This window comes from Sorex araneus, chromosome 6 (genome assembly GCF_027595985.1).
Source record: "Sorex araneus isolate mSorAra2 chromosome 6, mSorAra2.pri, whole genome shotgun sequence".
In the NCBI taxonomy this organism is placed as follows: Eukaryota; Metazoa; Chordata; class Mammalia; order Eulipotyphla; family Soricidae; genus Sorex; species Sorex araneus.
In genome coordinates, this window is record NC_073307.1 from 104,141,773 (window position 1) to 104,166,337 (window position 24,565).

Consider the following 24,565-nt stretch of genomic DNA (forward strand, 5'->3'; position numbering starts at 1 on the left):
TTAGTTTGTTTGTCTTGAGCACCTCCTAAAATAATTTATATTAGAAGACTAATAACACAGATATTGATTTTGTATCCAAAAAGCTTTATGTGCTTGTCATCGCAAACATTTGTTCACCAAACATTGCTCTAATTTCTTCTCTGCATGTTTCTTCCCTTTGAAGTCACACAACCGGGGACCAGAGAGAGAGTACAGTGGGTAGGGCTTTTATCTTGTATGCTGACGACCAGGGTTTGCTCCCTGGCATTCCATATGGTCTCCTGAGCATGCCAGGAGTAATTCCTGACTACAGAACCAGGAACAAACACTTAGCACTGTCAGATGTTGCCCTCCCCACCCCCAAGTAAACAAACCAAAGATAACTAAAAAGAAAGTCCTTGATCCATAACCCTCTTCTTTCTAACTCAGAATGATATGTAAAATGGTAAATGGTGTTAAATACACTGACACATTTTTTTTTGGGGGGGGAGGTCCCATAAATGCAAAATGTAATAAATTTTTCAGCATGTTAATTCTTTTTTTTTTTTGCTTGACTTATGTTTTTTGTTTTTACAGAAGTGGTAGTGTTGTCTCCCCACTCCTCACTTGCTTACTTTTCCCTCTCTTGGTATCCTGGGCTCTATTGTCAGAGTCCATCACTTGTTTACATTTGCCATGTAAATGTAAATTCTCTTTCTTTGTTTCTTTATATACTACATACTAAGGCAAAGCTCCTGCCCTAACACCTATATTATGTCCTTGACTCCTTTTAGCCCATTCTGAATAAGGTGTTGTATGTGATACATGATACAAGAAGTGTCCAATTTTATTCTTTTGTTTGTGTCTAACCAATTTTCCCAGCACCACTTGTTGACTTGTTGAAGAAGCTTTTTTCCTTTCTCCACTGAATGCTTCTAGCTCCTTTGTCATAAGTTTACCATTTATACAAATGACTTTATTTCTAGACTCATAAAATTCCATTTCATTGGTCTGACTGTTTGTATTAAAGTGTCACACTGTTTTGGTTGTTATTGTTGTATATAATAGTTAAGATCATTTAAAATGATCAGATTTCCTTGGCTCTTTGAAGAGTTTTACAGTTCCATGCAAAATTCTTTGTTCTATGGCATTAAAGAATATCATTGTAATATTGATAAAAATGGAATGGAATCTGTATAATACTTTGGGTAGAATGGTCATTTTAACAATGCTAAAAGAAGAACATGGACTATTTTTCCATTTCTTTCTGTCATCTTCTCATCTTCTATTTATTTTATTTTATTTTATTTTTATTTGATTTTATTCTATTTCTATCTTTTTCAAACCTGGCCATGCTCAGGAGTTACTCCTGGCTTTGCACTCAGGAATTACTCCTTGCAGTGCTGGGGGACCATATGGGACATTGGGGATCGAACCTGGATTGACTGCGTGCAAAGCAAATGCACTACTCACTCTATATTTTTTAATAGTGACTCTACATATACATTTTTTTATATCCTTTGTTAAGTTGCTTGTTTTCAATATACTTCTAGGAGACAAACTTTTGCTGAAAATTATAAAGTAATACTTTTATTTCTTTGTCTTCTGGTTCATTGCGTAGGAATGAAAGAGTTTTTGGAGCTCATTTTGTAGTATATTACTTCATTGAATTGGTTTATTGTTATAAAACTTGTTGGTGGAGTCTTAGGATTTTCTATGAATATCATCATTTGATCAAAAAATAGTGAGTTTAACTTCTTTTCTCTCATTTGAATAACTTTCTCCCTTTTTTCTTTCTTTTTTCTCCCTTCCTTCCTTCCTTCCTTCCTTCCTTCCTTCCTTCCTTCCTTCCTTCCTTCCTTCCTTCCTTCCTTCCTTCCTTCCTTCCTTCCTTCCTTCCTTCCTTCCATTACTAGGTGAGTTTAAGAATCTAGAAAAGAAAAAGTGAAAGTTTTCCTCCCCTACATGGTGATAGCAATCTTTGAGCTCAGGGAGTTAGGAGCACATTGGCACAATGAGGGGACCTTGCTCTGTCATTCCATTTGAAGTATCTTCAATTGTTAATTTGAATTATACCAAAAATCACATCAAGAATATAGGAAAATTCTCAGTGTCATTCATTTTTCATCAAAACAATGTTTATGATGATACTCAACCTAGAATTTAGTCATAAAGATTAATGGGTATAGTAGTGGTGAATATAAATTGATAATTACATAGCTGCTATGTCTCAGAATTAATATATGGCAACATATGCAGTGCTAGATATTGAATCAGGGTTGGTTGCATGCACAGCAAGTGCCTTAACCCCTGTACTATAACTTTAGAGCAATTTTTACTATAATTAATGTTTCTGTTGCTATTATTTTGAGGAAAGAAGGGATAACTGCATGATCTAAAAGAGACAGCTGAGTATTGTAGAACATTCATTGTCTCTTGATGGATTTGTGCATTGTTTAAAGTCTTCCTGAGAGACCTCATGTTTTTCTTTATGCACAGGGCAGTTACATTTATTAGGGTGTTATTGAAAACTGAAAAAACAGATGATATATCAGGAAAAAGCAATTAATTGGGGAAACATTATTAATGGGAAACTTATGTAATCACTTTTCCTTCATACGTTTTTTGCTTGCTAACTTTGTTACATTTTAGAGAAAACTAAAAACAGCAATTACTTCTTTGGGATATGGAAAGAATGAGGTGAATAAGACTGCTCTTAGAGATTGTGACTCAGAACACGATAGTCTAGAGTTCCCCAGCAATTCATTACACACACACACACACACACACACACACACACACACACACACACACACACACACACACACACCCTTGGCACATATTTTCCTAATGATCTCCTCAATAATATTATCTCATGTCTTAAACTTGAGAATCTAGGGAGTGATATTACAGTTCTTGAGAGACCTCCTCATTCTTGGAATCCTTGGGGGAGAGCATAAGCTTTTACTCTGTAAAAATCCCTGGGGTATGGTATGAGAAGGAGTTTGGGATATGTTCAGGAAATAAAAACCTTATCTAGGCAGTGGCAATGATTTTACCAAACGAATGTCAGACTTCTTAAGAAACTTCGTAATTTTCAGAAGCTTGTTTTCAGCAACCAGGTAAGTGTTAGAAAAAACTGAGGTGATAAAGTTGAATTCTCAAAAGAACATTTTAAGGTTACATCAAACAAAATTTAACTGCTTCCTAATCAATTTTTTCTTGTCCTTTATCACCATGCTGGCTAGATATCTAATCTTTCTTAGCAAGTGCATTTCCTTAGAAAGTATGGAATTTCCAAGTTCCTGGATATAATGTATATAAAAGATAAATTTTATCTCTGCAATTTGCTTGAGTTCTTCTATATTAGATACATACTGACCTTTTATAATTCCTTTCATTTAGAATAAATAGTTAGGGGATTTTTTCCATTGAAGTAGAATTTGTAGTTTGCTCATAATTTGAACAATGGTGACAATAAGTATGTATATCAGTAAGGTTTTTCTTTCTGTTTAAAATTTTTTCTGACTGCCTCAAATCCTGGTCTAGGGGAGTGCATATTAAGGTCAGTCTAAATCTTATGCGAAAATGGCTTTTCAGACCAGTTCTAATCTTTTGCTAAAATGCCTAAAAACCTGAAAATGTCCCCAGTACTGATGAATATTAAATGTTTCTCATTTATGTATTTCTTATGTCTATATGTAAAATGCCTCACATAGGAGAGACATTTTACAAGTTTATTTTATCATTTTTCTGGTTCTTCACTCTAGGATCTACAAAGAGACCTGGTAGCTAATGGTAGACAGGACAGACAGAGAACACTTTGATAGCCTGCATTTCCATAAATGTGGTCTTATGTACTAAAAAGAGGCAGTACTAGGTGAAACTATCAAGAGAAGAATAGGACTTAACCTATAGTCTTTAGTGAACTGATTCCCTAACTGTTTTACAGATTCTGAGGAGTTGATATAAAGAAAAAAAAAATCTAAGGACCCTATTCTCTAGAAAGTATCTTGACCAAGAGATTAACTTTTCCTTTGGTTTTCTTAAAAATTCAAACTCCCATTGCACTTTCTATAATAATTACAACTGTACAGTATTCTCCTTTTTAATAGTCTGGCTAACAACTCATTGTTTGACTCAGAATATGTTATTTCCGTTATCCAAGTTCTTTATTTCTTAATTTTTATTAGTAAATGTCAAATAGGGCTGGAGCTATAGCACAGCGGTAGGGTATTTGCCTTGCACACAGCTGACCCCGGTTTGGTTCCTCCACCCCTCTCAGAGAGCCCGGCAAGCTACCGGGAGTATCTCGCCTGCACAGCAGAGCCTGGCAAGCTACACCCATGGCGTATTTGATATGTCCAAAAACACTAACAACAAGTCTCAAGATGGAGACAATACTGGTGCCTGCTCGAGCAAATCCATGAGCAACGGGGTGACAATGACAGTGACAGTGAGATGTCAAATAATTGCCTCACCCTATAGTACTCAGGGCTTACTCCTGGCTCTGCTCAGGGGTAACTCCTGAGTAAAAGAATTTTAAGTTCTAAGCAAGGGGTAGCAAATTTTATCTTATATCTGAAAGAAAAGATGTGATTCTCAGCTAGAAAGGGCATGCTTGCTGAGAAACCTATAGCTGGATTATAAGCCTCCAAAATACAATAATAAGAGTGATAATAACTTTCCTAATTAAGGATAGGGGGAAAGCATTAAAGGTAGGACAGAAACTACTCCTTAGTCACCAAGACCCTATTCTCATCTCAAAAAATTATACATGCCAGAGATGGGAATCCTAAAGCAACCAACACAGAATATTGGAATTGTTTGATGTGAGCAACTTCAGGAAGTTGTAGTTTTTTTTTAAAAATAATATATGTTGTCTTGTAATCAATTTGATTCTAGTAAATCAATGAAAAGAGCTGATTATTGTTTTAACAATGAGAACTAAAGACAGAGTGCTTCTACTTCTGGCTGGAAATCATGTTTAAAGTCTAAAGACACTGTTGAGGGTTTTTTAGAATAAAAGTAGTAAGTCTTATTCTACAACTTTATCATCTGTACTAACGTCTTTAAGCTGTTAGTCAAATGTATGTGTCATTATGAATGTAATATGTTGTTATAAAGGATCACTATGCCTAACCATACTTTGACCTGGGCTGAAGAAATGGCACCTATATTTTTTGTTTGTCTGTCTATGGTTCTCACCTGGTGCTTCTTGCCTTCTCCTAGCACAGTGGCTGGAGGTCACTCTCAGTGGTCTACTCAGTGGACCATGTATTGTTAGGGATCAAATCTGGACCTCTCACTTACAAAGCATGCATTCCAACTTTCTGAGCTATCTCCAACAACAGTTATTTCAAATTGTGGCAATATATACATAATAGAAAAAAGTCCCTTTTTTCAGCCAGATGCAAGTGTGCAATTTAGGAACTTTAATAACTCTTCTGATTCTGCAAGGAAAAGGCTGCAACATACCTACGAAGCTTTCATTACTTTTGTACTTAGCTTCTGATATAACAGTTTAGAGTGTATTTCTTAAAAATGGAAATAGAAGATAGGAGAGTCAGAAGGTGTTTTATATAATGTGTTGATGCTAAGATGTGTGCTTTAACCTAAGAAGATTTACTTGAAATTTGGGCAGAGAATCTTTTACCTGTGGGCCAGTAGAAATTTCATCCATTTAAGACGGCTTGGATTAATAATTTCAGAATGGATTAATAATTTTGGAATGCAGATCTGTCTGACACAGTCCTTGCCACAAGTAAAAGTGAAGTGGCTAAGTTCCATGGGGATGTGAATTTCTAATACTTTGTTAATCTCTGTCACTGTAATTTTAGGAAATCATCTCAGAGGATCTCACACATTTCCTTCTATGATTGGCTTGATGGCAGAAAATAACCACACCCTATTTCAACACCTTTACTTTGTGCTAACTGGAATTCCAGGCCTTGAACAACAGTATTACTGGATGGCACTTCCACTGGGTGCTATATATTTCATTGCCCTCTTTGGTAACGGTATCATCATCTCCACCATCAAGTCAGAATCGTCCCTGCATATCCCTATGTACTACTTTCTCTGCATGCTGGCATTGGCCGACATGGGACTTGCCCTTTGTACTTTGCCCTCTATGCTGGGCATATTCTGGTTTAACTACAAGTTTATTGCTTTTGATGCTTGTCTTGTTCAAATGTACTTCATCCACACCTTCTCAGCTATTGAATCTGGAGTGCTAGTGGCCATGGCTTTTGATAGAGTTGTGGCTATCTGGAACCCTCTAAGGTATGGCACCATCCTAACCAATGGGGTGGTCTGCAGAATAGGGGTGATTATCTTGACAAGGGCTGTCTGTGTGGTCTTCCCTGTGCCTTTCCTCATCAAGCGCCTTCCTTTCTACCGCTCCAATAGCCTCTCCCACTCCTTTTGCCTCCACCAAGATGTCATGCGCCTGGCCTGTGCCAGCACCCGTGTCAACAGTCTTTATGGGCTCATTGCTGTTATCTTTACCAAAGGTTCTGACTCCCTCTCCATCCTCCTCTCCTATGCTTTTATTCTTCGAACAGTGATGGCCATTGCTTCAGGAGAGGGCAGGCTGAAGGCCCTCAACACCTGTGTGTCACACATTTGCGCCGTGCTCATCTTCTATGTACCACTCATTGGAGTGTCTGTCATTCATCGTTTTGGCAAACACCTTTCACCATTGTCTCACGCCCTCATGGCCAATGCCTACCTTCTTGTGCCCCCTGTGTTAAACCCCATAGTTTATACTGTGAAGACCAAGGAGATAAGAAGGAAGATCATCCAGATATTTGTTCGAACCAAGGTAACTGTAGAGGGTTAGGGATGGTCAGTTTGAGAAAGAAATAGTATATTATGCAAAAACTAAGAATGGCTATGATACATAAAGGGTTATAATTTATTTTTTTATTTTTTTGTTTTTCAAATTGGGCAAAGAGAGAGACTTCTCTACTCTCAGAGAATATTTGCTTTTTCCTGTGCCAAACTGTCATTTGCCTACTAGAGAAAGTGGGGCATCACACAAGAACTATTAGGTAGACTGTTCTGTACTACTGTGATATGAGTTTTTATGGAACAACTTAAGACACAGATTATTTTTAATTCCACTTTAAAACACTCTGTGGTACAGAACTAGGCCCTGAGAGTGTATGTCTTTTAAATTAAAGCGATTGAACTAATTTAACATTGTGGCTCATTTGGACTGCCCTCCTTATCATAATAGGAAATAAATTTAAACATACTAATTCAATAATAAGACAACCTCCTAGGGCAGAACACAATTGGAATAAAATATCAATCAGAAAAATTTTAGGATCAAATTTTAAGATTTAGAGTAGAAATGCATATAATTGACAGGGACAAACTATGTTGTCAGGCCCAAAAGTGAAAAATAAAAAATTTAAAAAAAAAAGAAAAAAAATAATTAAGAAGTAAAGTAACTTGAGATCAAAAGGTCAGGGTAACTTTCATCTCTTATGTGTGCAACACTGGACTTTGTGGTGTGTGTGTGTGTGTGTGTGTGTGTGTGTGTGTAGTGGGGGGTGTGTTTGGGGGGGGTGCGTCAGGGTAGATTCCAAAGGTGCTCCTGAGGCCCTGGGTCCTTTTGTTGGCTCTAGGCCTGCCCAGGCAATGGTTCAGTTCTAAGACCTGAGGATGTGGTGCTACTCAGGCCCTTCAGTGCTGGTGATCAACGGGGCCATTCTAGAGGCAGCCCTCCCGGGCCACAGCTGGCTGTTCTTGGGGACCTTCAGGGTTACACCTGAAGATGCTTTGAGGACCTTATGGTGCTGGAGATTGAATCAGGTCTGCTGTCAACAAGGTGTGTGACACACTGTAGACCCTGTATTATCTCTCAGCTCCTCCCGTTATCTTTTCTTAATTGTAATTTCTTTTATTTGAAAATATAAATAACATCATTTGGTTTTATTGTTGCTCTTAATGAACACCAAGTGATGTTGACTCTAAGCATGCAAATATATTTTTAAACAGCAAAGTGTTTAAAATGTTCTCAAATAAGCATTAGAGAATACCGAATATGAGAGAATAAGATTACTTGCATTGATGGATTGTTAAATAAGTAAACAATAGTATCTTTTACATGTTATCTTACTTGATCATGGGAAATCATGGGAGATTGTTGTTGAACAACAACTCTGTCATGACGAGTTAATGGGTTAGGCAGAGTGGAAAAAAAACTGGTAATAACATGTAAACAATCATTTTGGATTTTACTTACAGGAAGTCAAAAGAAAAAAAGCATGTGTGTATCTGAGTTTCTTATATCCCTTTATAATGTCAGGATGATTTTTTTTTCTGAAGTACTTATTGAGAAAATGTTAAAATACAGAAAATTCAGTTACAACTTGAGAGGTTAGAGGCATTATTTGTCTATTATTTAAGTTACTATTTTAGAAGTATATAAGCCTTCCCAAGATTTATTAAAGTAGTGTGTACAAGAAAATAAGTTTTTTTAAAAATTCTTTTACCTCTAAATACTTTGTTCAGGTTCACAACACATTGCTGGCTTGATCTTAGGGTCTGAGTATCATGAAATTTCAGGGGTTTACTTTAATACCTATCTGTGTTGTCCTCTTAGCACCCACCTCTAGACTTCTAGCACCATCATCCTATCTAAAAGGCACTTAAACTGCATTCCAATTGGTCCTTCCCATTTCCCTCTAGTTACCCTCATAGTTTTCACATGTCTAAGAGTCTTGAAATTTAATGGAGATTTTTTTCTTCTTTTTGTCAATTTGATTTTGTTGTTCATATTTCACATATGAGTAGAACCATCCAGTAACTGTCTTACACTTGCTTACTTATTTCAACATAGAAAAATAACCTCAAATCATCATTTACTAATGTTTAACTATTTTATTAATCTTCATCCAAGCACCATGATTTATAAAGTTATTCATACTCAGGTTTTAGGCATACATGTGTCAGCACTGGAGCAATAGCACAGTGGGGAGGGCTTTCTTGCACGCGGCTGATGCAGGTTTGATTCCTCTGCCCTCTCGGAGAGCCCGGCAAGCTCCCCGTGGCATCTCGCCTGCACAGCAGAGCCTGGCAAGCTCCCCATGGCATCTTCGATATGACAAAAACAGTAACAACAAGTCTCACAATGGAGACATTACTGGTGCCTGCTCAAGCAAATCAATGAGTAATGGGGTGACAGTGACAGTGACAGTGATGTTTCAGCACCAATTTCACCACCAGGTACTCTTCCCTCCACTGGGGTTCCTTACCTACCCACCATCTGCAAACTGCTACTTAAAAAAAAAAAACCCTGCTACCTTAACAGGCACTTTTTTGGTTGTTATTGTTTGGTTTGGGGGCCACACCCAGCAATGCTTAGGGTTTATTCTTGGCTCTGCTCTGGGGGATTACTTCTGGCAGGTTCTCAGGGTCATATGGGATCCCAGGGATCAAACCCTGGTAGTCTGTGTGCAAGACAAGTGCATTTCCCCCTGTACTATCGCTTGGCCCAAATAAGTACATTTTTAAATTTGGTTGCTAAAGTTATTTTTTTTTTCCTTTCAGAGCTGACAGGTTGCCTATCAGGGCTTTAAAACTTCATTTGCACTGTTCTCAATTTCTTTCAGTCTTTTTTCATCATTCTCTAGATTCTTAAGGACTTTTCTAACAGTGTACTAACTTCCTCTTATTTTTTACCCTCTGTCTTGCCAAGTGCCACTGTCCCATGATGCAGATGTCTGTTGCAGGGACCCAAACTGTGTTTCCTAAGAATAAGAATAATTTGTGTTTTATATTTTTACCTACAAATCTTGCCTTTCCTTAAGTTTTGCCAGGCAATTTTAGCCCCTTTTAATTTCTGAAAATGCTTCTTAATCGGCATTATATATATGATTCCATTTCCCTAGGCTCTGTTTGTTCTGCTCTAAAATTTGTGGAAGCTCTGCCTTCTTATCAGCTCCATCTTCAGTTCCTCACCCTACAAGACAGGTTCAGATGAAGGAGAAAATAGAAACAGGCAGTGTAACAGTAGACATAAAATCTGAAGAGATTTAAAAGCAAGAGATTATTAAGTGTTCTATTCACTTGAGTAAAGCAAACTAAAGTAGCAGGTTGAGGCAAAAATATTTTATTTGTTCATGTGAAGATATCTTTAATAATATCATTGCTTTCCTTTGGCAATGGACTCAACGGAGACAACATTGAGAATACAGAAACTAGAAAAGGAATTGCACAGTGAGGATGTGGAATATGTGTAGAAAGAATATGCCAGTAAAGAAATAAGATTCTAAGAAGCATTTGACTCAAATGTCATTGAATTATATTTTTGGTCTAGCAACATCATAATCTCTCTAGTGAATCAGATAATGTTGGCCTTCAAAGGGAACTTTAAACTAATTGTCTCTGTTATCACAGTATTTGAACATTTAATATATTTCATCCTTTATTTAGATTGATAGTTTTAAAAAGTTTGACTGAAAGTGTATAAGAAACCTGAATATAACACTACATATTATATTTGTAATTTATATTTTATTCAATAATAATTATATACAGACACCACTCGATTATTTAATATGTATGATAGCACATTGAGAAAAATGAACAACTTGAAGGATGAGTTATGATTAATATAATAAAAGTCATATCATTTTCTCCTTGTAGATAGATTATATAATCATTAATGACAAGCGTAATCAGTGACATGTTTGTAATTAATATTTTCAAAATATTTTCAAAACAACAATTTTCAAACAATTTTTTTTTGTTTTTTTTTTTTGGGTCACACCCGGCGATGCACAGGGGTTACTCCTGGCTCTTCACTCAGGAATTACCCCTGGCGGTGCTCAGGGGACCATATAGAATGCTGGGATTAGAACCCGGGTCGGCCGCGTGCAAGGCAAACGCCCTACCCGCTGTGCTATCGCTCCAGCCCCAATTTTCAAACAATTGTTTCTTACTTTATGGGGAGTCATGGGATACACTAGCTGTACTGAGGGCACAGTGGCCACTGAGGCTCTTCACTCCGGGGTCACTCCTGGCAGAGCTATTTCATAAGCTATTTCAGAGGTCGAATCCAAGTTAGCCATCAGCAAGACAAGAACCTTACCCAGTGTGATATCATCTCTCCAACACTCAATTTCTATTGAAAATACAATCTTCGTATCAATTGTAAACACTAGGTTAATTTAGTTTCCCCTGCGCCAATTGGACATCTGAAGGTTTCAACAGTGTTGCTAACTTCCTTAATACTCATCAATGTTTTTCTTCGAATCACTGGTTCTTTATTTCTCTCTGGAATCTGCTTGCAAGTCTACAAAACCCTGAGATACTGGTCAAGTCTTGGTTCATAAACTTTAAATGCAGCATATCAAAATTTGAAATTGTTCTGTAATTCATAAGCTTTTAAAAAGTTATGTAAGTGTTCTAATTTCTTTTCCCTCACATTTAAAATGTTTCTAACTATTCTCAAACTTTATTAGGATAATTTATTTAGATTACATATATATATATATATCTCCATATATAGGCAACTACTATTAAGAGTATACATAAAAATTTAAATTACACAAGAATTTTTATTTGACTTGCAATTATATATATTTCTTAACATACAGCTCCGAATGTATATATCTACATATCTACCTATTATTTTTCTTTTTCTAAAGAGCTATATATATTATAAAATTGAATAGAAAGTTGATGTATCTTCAGGGTCGATCATCTTACTGATATTTGAATATTGTTAAATGCACATGTTTATTGAGTGAATAAATATTCCTCTAACAAATTTGTTGTGTGATCATTAAGAAAATGCTTAAAGCAGATATTAACATCAATATGAAATTATAATGCCGTGGAGAGACTCATCCACACTCTAGGTACTTTTGTTGATGAATGTTTTCACTTGTTCTCATACAAATCCTAGTTCTACTACTAACAAATAATCAAGTAATGTTTACTGCATCCTTTAGTATTCAGAACAATGGGCTTCAGTCATACTGGATACAAAGAGTAATGAAGAATATTTCTTGGTATGCCAAGCATGTTGTAGAAAAATTAAGAACCTGCAAAGTTTTTTCTCTTAAAAGAAAGTTAAGCATAAAAACTTCACAATTTATTTATGGATACTTTTGCTCAATAAAGACCAGAATAAAGAGACAAATGTAATTAAATCTGTAACAATTCACTTTGCTCTATTTTGTGAAAAAATATCTGAAATACTCAGGCTTTCAATAGTGCTATAGGGCATTTTGAAGCAATCTGGGTATAATTATCATTTAGTTGATAAAGAAGATATAATTCAGTATGTGAATAAGAATTTACAATAATTATATGAATAAGGAGGGAATAATAATTTGTCATCGCTGCTGCCCACATATAATTTTTTTTTCTTTTTGGGTCACATCGAGCAATGCACAGGGGTTACTCCTGGCTCATGCACTCAGGAATTAGTCCTGGTGGTGCTTGGGGGACCATGTGGGATGCTGGGAATCGAACTCGGGTTGGCCGCTTGTAAGGCAAATGCCCTATCCACTGTGTAATCGCTCCAGCCCCACATATAATTTCAGATATTAACTCAACTGCATTTTGTATGACAAAACATATATCAAAATGCATGCATTAGAAAATGGAGTAAGAACAAGACTATATATATTTAATCTTTACCCTTGCTATACTTACATTTTATCAGCTGTATATAATTTGACTTCTTTGTAACTGCCAAATGTGTAAAGGTAACACACATTTGGTTCCATTTCCCTAGGCTCCATTTTTTCTCCTCTGGAAGACATAGATAATCCGCCTGCGGATTTGCTTGGTTTTCACACTATAGACAATGGGGTTTAGTACAGGGGGAAGTAGCAGATAGACATTGGCCATTAGCGTGTGTACTGCTGGTGGTAAATGCTTTCCAAATCTATGGACCATGGTAACACCAATGAGAGGAACATAGAAGAGAAGAACAGCACAGATGTGAGAGAGACATGTATTGAGAGCTTTGAGCCTTTCATCCCTGGAGGCAATTCCCAGCACTGTGTTCAGGATGAGAACATAAGAAAAAAGAATGATGAGGGCGTCCAGTCCCAAGGTGAGGATGACTATGATGAGACCATAGAGGCTGTTGACGCGGGTACTGGCACAAGCTAGTCGCATGGCATCTTGGTGGAGACAGTATGAATGAGACAAAACATTGGATCGGCAGAAGGGCAGCCTCTTTATAAGAAAAGGCACGGGGAAGACCACAGAGAATGCCCGAGTGAGAACAACTATTCCAATCTTGCCAATGACACCATGGGTGAGGATAGAAGCATAGCGCAGAGGGTCTCTGATGGCCACAAATCTGTCGAAGGCCATAGCCACTAAGACTCCTGATTCCACCACTCCAAACCCATGAATGAAAAACATCTGTGTGATGCATGCATCAAAGGAAATCTCAGGGATATTGAACCAGAAGATGCTCAGCATGGAGGGCAGAGTGGACATTGAGAGACTAATATCAGTCAGAGCCAAGATAGAGAGAAAATAGTACATGGGCTCATGGAGGCTCTGATCTACCTTGATAACAGCTAGGATAGTGCCATTCCCCAAGAGAGTTAGAGTGTAGAGAAGTCCCAGGGGAAAGGCCATCCATGGGTTTTTCTCTGGCATTCCTGGGATTCCTGTCAAAATGAAGCTATGGTGGTTGACATGCGATGCATTAGAATTCATTTTGTTCCCACCTTCTGATGAGCTTGGTCTCTTCAGTTTAGTTCACAGCTTCTAAATTGAAAACAATACTTAAATGATACAATATATATATATATGTGTGTGTGTGTGTGTGTGTGTGTGTGTGTGTGTATACATATACACACATATAGTACATGTGTGTGTGTGTGCCTGTGTGATTGCAGATGGGAGAATCACGACAAAACAGAATATAAGAGAATTTTTTAAAACATTGTAACTATACCCAGAATTACTCAGGGCTTAGTCTGGTTTTGTGCTCAGGCAGCACTTTTGGTAGGTCTTGGGGGACTGTATTGGGTACTGGGCATAGAGAGTGGAGAGAGTAATATGCGAGGCAAATGTTCTACCTACTATACTGGGTCTATAGTTTCATGGATTTTATATTTTTATCAGAAATATTGGAATAAGACACATTACTTAGTGTTTGAAGTGAAGTTTGTGTCTTTTTATTTAGTTTTCATTTTTTTAAAAACATAATTTTTTATAGTTTTAGATGAATCATCATGAAATATAGTTACAGACTTAACAAGCTTTTGTGATTATGTTTCAGTCATGCAATGATGTGTCCCTCCACCAATGCTCATTCTATACTGCCAACGTTCCAAGTATCTCTCCCACCCTCCCCTCAATTCCCTTTTACTCTCTCTCTCTCTCTCTCTCTCTCTCTCTCTCTCTCTCTCTCTCTCTCTATCTCCTTTTGGGTATTATGGTTTGCAATGCATGTAGTAAGTGGCTATCATGTTTGGTCTATAGTCTGCTTTCAGCATGAATCTACCATCCCGGGTGGGCCCTCCAAGCATCATTCACTTAGTGCTCCCTTCTCTATCCTAGCTGTCTTTTCCCCCAGAATATGAGGCCAGTTTCCAAGCCATGGTGCTATCTTCCTGGCCCTTATCTCTATTATCCTTGGGTGTTAGTCTCCCATTCTGTTACTTTATTTTCTACAAATGAATGCAGTCATTCTATGTCTGTCCCTCTCTCTGTGACTCATTTCACTTAGCATGATACTCTCCATGTTGATCCACTTATATGCAAATTTCATGATTTCATCTTTTCTAATAGCTGCATAGTATTCCATTGTGTAGATCTACCAAAGTTTCTTTAATCAGTCATCTGCTCTCGGGAACTCAGGCTTTTTCCAGATTCTGGCTATTGTAAATAGTACTGCAATAAACATATAAGTGCCGATGTCATTTCTAGTGTATTTTTTTTTTTTTTTTTGCTTTTTGGGTCACACCCAGCGATGCTCAGGGGTTACTCCTGGCTTTGCGCTCAGGAATTACTCCTGGCGGTGCTTGGGGGACCATATGGGATGCCGGGGATCGAACCCGGGTCGGCCGCGTGCAAGGCAAACGCCCTACCCGCTGTGCTATCGCTCCGGCCCCATTTCTAGTGTATTTTTGTGTCTTTTTTTATATCTCTCAATATATTTAGAACAAACAAGTGACATCTAGTATCTCAATAACATAGTGCATTTTGTAAACAATAATAAAAAACCTGTAAAACTCATCATTACTACATACACACTAATACAAACAATATCTGACATAAAACCACATCCTCTCAAAATGTGTGTGAATATATTCATGTTATATTTGAGTATATTAATATACACATATTTGTATATATTTCCAAATACCTACAATTTATATGACTTGATAATCACCTACATGTTTTATAAGTAGATAACACTGCTCAAATTGTTTTCCAGTTTCATTTCCACATATATGTGTATATATATATATATATATATATTCATTTCTCCCCTGTAATTTCATTTGAAAATACAACAAGCAAAAAGCTAAAGTTCACTGTTCAGAAACAATCTCATATGACAATAGCTTCTCACAGGATTTTTATTTTGAAAAATTTTTGGTCTGTCATAAATTAAGGATATTTTAATTTTGTTTTTGGGTCACACTTGGAAGAGTTTAGGGCTGATTCCTGGCTACTTGCTCGGAGACCATATGTGGTATCTCGGGATCAAACTCTGATGTGCAAGGCAAACACCCTATCCTCTGCACTATCTCTCTGTCCCTGAATTATTCTTACAGCTTCATCTTTTATTATGCCATATTTTTTTGAAATTTTCACCTTGTCTCCAAAACAAACAAAATAATAAATCCCTTTCTGTTTTTATATAGCCAGTACATATTATCTCAAATTTCTTTCAGGCTTTCTAACTGAGATCTCTCCACTCACTAGTTTACTCTTACAATAATATAGTCAGAATAAACTTGAAAAATATGACATATTATCTATCCAACAAGCAAAAGTCCTTTAAGAAATTATTTTAGAGCAAAATATCAATTTCTTATTTAGCTTTAGCTCTTGATATCTCTAGCACTATTCACATCATTTACTCCACTATTTAATAACTACAATTCAGCCACATTTACAGTTTTGAGTGTCTGTACCTCTTAAAATATATCTTGATGTAGGGATTTTCACATATGTTCTTCCCTCTTTCTGATGCCTTTCAACAAAGATCTTTGCCACTTTAAAATTAGACTTGCTCTTCAATGTTCTCCCTTGAATATATAACTTACTTGCTTATCTCAAAGTCTCTGCTCTGTCCAATTTGGAGAAGCGGAGAAGCCACCTTGTCTCCTGAACACATGCTTTCTCTCTTTCTCTCCCCTCACATCTAAGTAGTCTTCAATAAATACTAATTTGCTTCACCAAAAATAAAGTCTGTAATGCTTCTGAAGTAAAACTTCTACATATGTCCACAATATTTAACACTCATTGTTACGCTGTTTTCACATCCTGTTTCTTATATTGCTAAAGAAATATCTCATAAATGTTTATTTAATGTATATTTTCCCTACTAGAAGATAAACTTTAGAGAAAACATATGATTATCCTATCATCTGACACACTAGCTTTCTCATCTGAGCCAGATGAAAAAATTAAGGCAAATACAGTCATAAGTAGCATGATTGAAAAACATTCTTCTTTTCATAAGTCTTGAGTCTTGTACACTTTCAAACGTCTCCCTGATGTAACATATTGGTTGAAATTTGATAAGCAAGAGAACAATACTTTTCTCAGAGAACACAGAAATAAATTTAAATCAGTAATTCTAGAGAGATAATCCTGGTATCTTTGTTCTTATCTAGGAATTGGTGAGAAATTAGGATTTAAAAAAAAAACCTCAAGAATTGTTTTTTCCCCCACAGTCCAAGCAAGGAAACATGGAGGCAGGAAGTATGACCAAATGCACAAGACCAGGTCCACTTCTCTGACCATTCTTTCTACTGTCCCTGCACTGATACCAGGGATTTTCTGTTTAAGACACAACAAAAGAACAAGAAGTTTTCTGTAGATTTTGATGCATCAAATAGGGAGGAATTCTTGAAAGAAGTTTAGTCTACTAAATCAGAAAACTCAGATCTAAGATTTGATTTTACCTTCTTGCTGCACTTTGAAGAAGCAGATTTTTTTAAAACTTTACATGGTCATGCAGAGCCCTTCATCTCATAGATTAAATATTTCATCTCAGCAATTCTCCTATTTTTTTAATTTAGGCACCATGGTTTACAAGGTTATTCATAGTTGAGTTTAATTCTGATGACTTCCATTTGGGAATAATCAGTTCATTTTTTCATGTTAGATATATTTTTTACTAAACACACACACAAAACTATATTCTCAGATTGAGTTACAAGGATGTGTTGAGGCACTTCATAGAATTTTATCTTTCAATGAATGTGACTCTCGTTATCTGGATATGTTGTGTTTATTTCATATTCTTTTTTCTGCCATTCTCTCTCCATTCTTCTTAAAATTTTAGTCCCCTTTCTCTAGCTCCCAATTAAATCCTCATTTACTCTTTCCTGTAATCTTCATTTTATTCCCCTACAGATGTTAGGCCCTTCTCCATAGAGTATGCCCTTTTTTTCCTTATTTTTCTTTTCCTCTTTTCCCTGCTTACCTCCTGTCCAGTTTTATTATCTTTTTTATTAAATAGAATTTTTTAAATTCAGTTCCCTTGTCTCTTATTTTCTTTTTGTTACCTCATGAAACTTTTCTTATTTTTCCTTAGTAATTTCACCCCCTGCAGTTCCAGAGCACTTAATGAAATTATGTATATGTTAAGCAAAAAAAATCCTACACAGAACTTTATGGAAGACATGTAAAAAAAAATGGCTAACATTCACCAGTTACCTGCATCCACTTCTGTGCTTCAGTTTAGAATTGCTTTGTCTTCTAGTCTTGAGAATAACAAGCAGAGCATTTATGAATACTTTTCCAAATCCCAGGTGGTGTCTGGAGTCCTTATGTTTCCACAAATATTTCATAACTCCTGTGGAATATTCCCTTCACTCAGTGTGTGTGTGTGTGTGTATCAGTTAGAAAGGACTACTAGCAAAAACTTTTGTCGTTTTAGTTTATAATTGTCTATTCAATCAATAACTTTAAGTCAAGCTATTTCAGCCTGGATTTCTGTAAATCCTGTACAGAACCATATGCTGTTGATATGTGATGCATTAGAATTCATGGTTTTTACCATTGAATGGAATTGGTTCCTCCCTCTTAGTTCACAGTTCCTACATTGAAAATATTTACTTAGATGAGACAATAAATATTTTTACAACTATATAAGTGGGACCACCAATGGGAGAATTATGTCAAAACATAATTTAATAGGTTTTGTATTTTTTACTTCCTAGACAATCACCTTAGATAACTGCCCTTCTCTTGGTTTTAATTTGCTTATTTAGAAATGGAAATAAGACACAGCAGTTAATATATGGAGAGTGAAATTTGTATCTCTTCTTCTTTAATGTATCTAAAAATTTATAAAATGAGAAACAGTAACCCTCAGTGTCTCAAAAAGCATATTATATTTTGTAAACAAAAACCAAACCGTATCAAACTCATTAATACATACACACATACAAACTATTCATGCCACAAACTCATATTTTTATAAATGTGTGAATATGAATATATGTATGTATATATTGATATATTCAAATACAGAAATTCCTGTGTATTTTTATAAACCCTTACATATTGATTTTACTTTATTTGTGATGTTCTTGCAGAGAGCCTGACAAGTTACTGAGAGTATCCCACCCACAAGGCAGAGCCTGGCAATCTACTCGTGGCATACTCGATATGCCTAAAACAGTAATAATAACGTTCTTCTTCAGTCCCCTGACCCTAAAAGAGCCCCCAATACACCATCAGGGTACACTAGCACGTGATGGGGATGAATAGAGACATTCCTGGCACCTGCTCAAGCAAATCTATGAACAATGTGATGACAGTGTGATGTTCTACATGCCCACATTCGTGGATAAAACTACTTACATGTTTATTTCCATTTTAATTTACTTTAAAAAATCTATACATTTTGTATAATTTAATTTTAAAGTGGCAAAAAACAAAAACTAAAAGTCACTGACCCAGGAACAACTCCTTATATGAGAGGAGCTATACACAGGATTTTTATTTTGAAAGTTTCCTAGTACACCAGAAGCTAGGAAACTTTTTTGTTTGCTTTTGCACATCTCTAGATGCAGAAGCCTTACTCTTGGTTGTGTGCTCAGTTACGACTCCTGAAGGTGTTAAGCAACCACATACAGTGCTTTGAAACTGATGGGGCTGTGTTCCAGGCAAATACCCTCCTCTCTATTACTACCTCCAGCTCCAAAATTATTCTTACAACATCTTTAATCAAGCCACTTTTAAAAAAATCTTTTTGAGTCACATCTGCCAATTAATAGGGGTTACTCCTGGCTTTGCACTCAGGAATTACTCCTGGTGGTGCTCGGGGGACCATATGGAATGCTGGGAATCGAACCCGGTTTGCCGTGTGCAAGGCAAATGCCCTGCCCGTTGTGCTATCGCCCCAGCCCCAAATCAAGCCACTTTTACAAATGTACAATTTGCCTCCAAAACATATGAAATAATTACACCTTTTATTCATTTATTACCTATACCCAGCTATGTAATCCTGTTTAGAACTAGTTTTTCCTTTCTTCTTCCTGAGATTTGCAAGTAGAGCATTTATGAAGACTTTTCCCAAAGCCTGCAGGTACCTGTACCCCTTTTGGCCCTACGTCTAATTTACAACTTCTCTGGATAGTCCCTGTTATGTGTGTGTGTGTGTGTGCATGGGGCGGGGGTTATAGCATCACCTGATTCTATTAGGAAATTTGAACCTTTCATCTGTACTTTTTTTGTTTCTTCTGCTATAATTTTCTGAAGTTTTTCATCATTTTGATTTGTTTTATGTCTCTGTTGAGTTTGAATAAAGAAGAAACTGCTTCCTTCCTAACACAGTCTCTGGATAGATTGTACACATTAATTGTGTTAAAACACCAAATAAGTTTAGTATTCCAACCGCATTGGTCCATCTCTTAAAACTCCAAAGTCGCGCTCAGTTTCAATCATGAAAATGATTGTGATTTACCCCGAACTGGGTTTGGAGGTACTAATATTTTACATGGAGGAGATTGCATTTTGTCAGAAGAAAACAGGACAAAATTCTTTTCTATAATTATGTTCTTGAAATAAAATAAGCAAAAAAGAAAAAAGTTAATGAAAAAATTTAAAAATGCACTAAAAATATTTAAATAATTTAGGCTTTTTATGCTATGACATCTAAAATATACAGTTTAATTGTTCTGAGGCTTTCTATGATAGCCAAGATATGGAAACAGCCTAAAATGTTCTACTACATATGGATGTTAGGGTATATATATATTATATATATAATGGAAAAGTATGCAGCTCCAAGAAAAAAGCAAAATCATGAATCCATATCATGCCACGATATGGATTAAACTAGAGGATATGATGCTGAGTAGTCAGATGTCAGTATGAAGTCAGAAGGAAAGACAGATACAAAATAATCTAAGATATGAAAGATTATATAGGGGAGTAGAGATATACAGCAAGGCAACAACAGAGGGTCAAAGGCAACACATGAGAGAACTGATCCACAAAATTGAATTTGTATATGGGGCAATGAAAGAGAAAAGCATTGGGGGCCTTAGGATGAAGGTGAGTACACTGGTGATGGGTGTAGTGTTGGAATTATGCACGTGGGAAACTATTACTAACAATGTTTTAAAGCGCAGCACTTTAATTAATAAAAGAAGTTTACAATGAAGTTTCACAAGATCTGAAAAAAGTTTAAATTCTGAAATTTTCAAAGAGGAAGGAAATCCTGAACCATAACAATCGTCATTGGATATAGCCACTGTCACTGTCACTGTCACTGTCACTGTATCACTGTATTACTGTCATCCTGTTGGTCATCTATTTGCTCGAGCGGGCACCAGTAACGTCTCCATTGTGAGACTTGTTGTTACTGTTTTTGGCACATTGAATATGCCATGGGTAGCTTGCCAGGTTCTGCCATGCGGGCAAGATACTCTCGGTAGCTCGCCAGACTCTCCAAGAGGACGGAGGAATCGAACTTGGGTCAGCTGTGTGCAAAGCAAATGCCCTACCCACTGTGCTATCACTCCATCTGATAAAATAAAAGGTTTTATATATGTTGATTTTAGCAGATGAATAATAATTCAGAGACATATTCTAAATGTGTTAAAAAAAGGTTCATAAATTAAAAATATGATTATAGTGACTTAGCAAATGGGGAAACTCATTAAGAAATATAAATTATGATAACCCAAATTACAATAAACAAAAGTTAAAAAAATCACTGCCACTGTCACTGTCATCCCGTTGCTCATCGATTTGTTTGAGCAGGCACCAGTAACGTCTCCATTGTGAAACTTATTGTCACTGTGTTTGGCATAACCAATACACCATGGGTAGCTTGCCAGGCTCTGCTGTGAGGGTGCAATACTCTTGGTAGCTCGTCAGGCTTTCCGAGAAGGGCGGAGGAATCAAACAGGGGTCAGCCCTGTGAAAGGCAAATACCCTACCACTGTGCTATCGATCCAGAGAAATAAATCACTATTTAGACTCATAGCACATTTAAGATAAAAGAAAAATGAATCTGTGAACTTGAAGAAGGATAAATAATATTATGTCAAATTCAAATATTAGAGAAATACAAATAGTAGAGAGGAAATATGTAGTCTCAAGTGTGTGAAACATCCACATAGTAGTATATGTGTAATCATATTTCCAGCAGTAAAGCATAAATTAACAAAAATTTAATGTTATATGATGTTAAGTGTATGATGTTAAAAACAAAAAAATAGAAAGTACATACTGATTTTGTAAAAGAAATAATGTTGGAAAGAATCCTCGAGAGGATCACTCAACAGGTTAAAACTCTTGCTTTCCAGGCACCATAGGATTGACCCCTGAGCCTGGAAAAGCACCTGAAAACCACTAAGTATGAACTCAAATCCCCAACAATAAAAAATTCTCATTAGAGTGAGGGTGGTGGGGGGGTAGGGTGGGGGTGGGGGCTGGGGATTAGCACCATTAGATTTGTGTTGGTGTATTTCTCTTGCACATAAAGCTCCATTCAAATAGGACTGAAATCAGTTTGCATTTGGGTGGGTGTAATCATAGGTCTGCATTAAAGAAAGCCAAGTCCTCAGAGATCCAAGGAAGCCCAATGTTCTCAGAAGCCTGATTTGACATAGCTTTTGAACCTAAGGGAACTCTAGAAGACTGATGTTTACGTCTCTGGAGATTCATAACAGAGAGCATTCTGGGCTGGAGAGTTGCTGGTTTAAATCTCTGCCTGTGCCTCTAGTTGAAGCATCAGATGGGACTCACTTCTCCTAGATTCGGCTTCAGGTAAGTTGGGGAATACCCCTGAATTGGTATGGTGCTTTCTCTGTAGATTTGTCACAGAGTAGAAGGAATAATAGTATGGGCAATTCATGGAAAAAAAAATCAATTGGTAAAGATTACGTGAAGGAAGTCAGGTGTGTTGAATTCATTTTTATTTGCTCTAGAATTTGAATATGATGGTAGAAGTTGTCCTTCTGACTAAAAATTAATTCTCTGCTACAGGATTAAATATAACTTTAAAACACAGTGATTAGAACACCTGAATTTAAATTTAAACTTTTCTGATTCTTGTGTTACTTTTACATACAATGGTAATAACAAAAGATCTTTTTCTATCTTAAGGTGATAAAGAAAATATTTTCCCTTGATTTTTTTCTAAATTCTTTTTCTTGTTGGCTGGGGATGGGGGGTGGATAGTGACACCTAGCGATGCTCAGGGTTACCTCGGGCTCTGTACTCAGGAATCACTCCTCACAGTGTTCAGGGGACTAAATGGGATGCAGGAATCCAGGTCAGTTGCATACAAAGCAAGTGCCCTGACAACTATGCTATTTCTCTGACCCCAGCTTTACTGAAATTATTTGCTATCCACACTCTTTGTCCCTGGTTGCTTAATTTTGCTGTTATAAGTAATAAGAGATAGTGAATCTTTATCATGATATTACCTCTCTGGTTTTCTGAAGCTGCAATTTTTTCATGCTTTAAGATCCATATGATTGTCCATGACCTGCTTGGATAATCAAGACAGTTTGTCTTCATTTCAATATTCCAGCTGCAAAGATGCTTTTGCAATAAAAGCCAACATATTCACAGACTTCAGGATTCACATGTGACATTCTTGGAAACCTGCTTATGATGGTGGCTGTTTCTAAAGTTTCTAGTGTGCTAAGAAATTTCTACCTCATCTACTAAAAAATCAGATTTCAACACTCATTCACTCCTAGAAACAGTTTTAATTTTTTTAAGTTTATAAACCCTGTTACCTAGTGACAAAGGTTTTTTAAAAAAATTATATTCATACATATATTCCTTCTCATGTCCTTTTTCAGATGACTAGTGATCATAGCCACAATGGTTCAGTACACCCAGGTTTGTCTTTGCTTCCCCATTCTAAAACATATCTCTCTTATATTTTCTTATTTTTTTTTAATTTTTATTAGTGAATCACCATGAATCACAGTTACAAACTTATGAACTTTCATGTTTGCATTTATTTTACATCCCTCCACCAGTGCCCATTCTCCTTCACCAGTGTTCCCAGTATCCCTCCCATCCCCCCCACCCTAACCCCCACAACCCCACCCTGCCTCTGTGGCAGGGCATTTCCTTTTGTTCTCTCTCTTGTTAGATGTTGTAGTTTGCAATAGAGGCATTGAGTGGCCATCATATTCGGTCTATAGTCTATTTTCGGCATGCAGCTTTCAACCCGAGTGGGTCCTCCCAACATTCTCTACTAGGTGTTCCTTTCTCTATCTCAGCTGCCTTTTCCCCCAGCATGTGAGGCCAGTTTCCAAACTGTGGGGCAGACCTCCTGGTTCTTATCTCTACTACTCTTGGGTGTTGGTCTCCCATTCTGCTACAATAGCCAAAATCAGGAAAAAAACAGAGTGCCCAAAAACAGATGACTGGTTAAAGAAACTTTGGTACATCTACACAATGGAATACTATGAAAAGATGAAGTCATGAAATTTGCATATAAGTGGATCAACATGGAAAGTATCATGCTGAGTGAAATGAATCAGAAAGAAAGAGACAGACATAGAAAGATTGCACTCATCTGTGAAATACAAAGTTGTCTTCTATTTTCAAGAGCATTTAATAAGTATTTTTGAGAATACACCACTAAAGATAACTAGGAAACTAATCTTCAGTATAAACTCAAAAATTTCCAGACTTCTACTCAATTAAGTGATACCAAGATTTATGTGATGTTTAGAATAATTAAATAGATACTTGGTTCATTTCTATCTGAAGAAATAATCTCTATGACAACAAAAAGGAATAAGGTAAGAGTTTTAAAATGATTAAACAATACCTTCTCCATTCCATACTATGTAAGTTGCAAAAACTGACTTCCAGGCTATCTAACTCACAACAGTTCAAGATCACAAGCAGACTATATGTACATATATACATTAGCACA

The 24,565-nt window shown here is 36.5% G+C and overlaps 2 protein-coding genes across 2 annotated transcripts; one reads left to right on the top strand and one right to left on the bottom strand.

Moving 5' to 3' along the window:
• The first annotated feature begins 5,845 nt into the window (after nucleotides 1–5,845).
• Nucleotides 5,846–6,802, top strand: LOC101552665 (olfactory receptor 51H1-like). The gene has a single exon (XM_004618231.2). It carries the CDS (start codon nucleotides 5,846–5,848, stop codon nucleotides 6,800–6,802), a length of 957 nt encoding a protein of 318 aa, XP_004618288.2.
• A 5,915-nt stretch (nucleotides 6,803–12,717) lies between these two features.
• On the bottom strand, nucleotides 12,718–13,665 carry OLFR555_2 (olfactory receptor 51H1). Its single transcript, XM_004618310.3, has one exon. It carries the CDS (start codon nucleotides 13,663–13,665, stop codon nucleotides 12,718–12,720), a length of 948 nt encoding a protein of 315 aa, XP_004618367.3.
• Nucleotides 13,666–24,565: the final 10,900 nt, after the last annotated feature.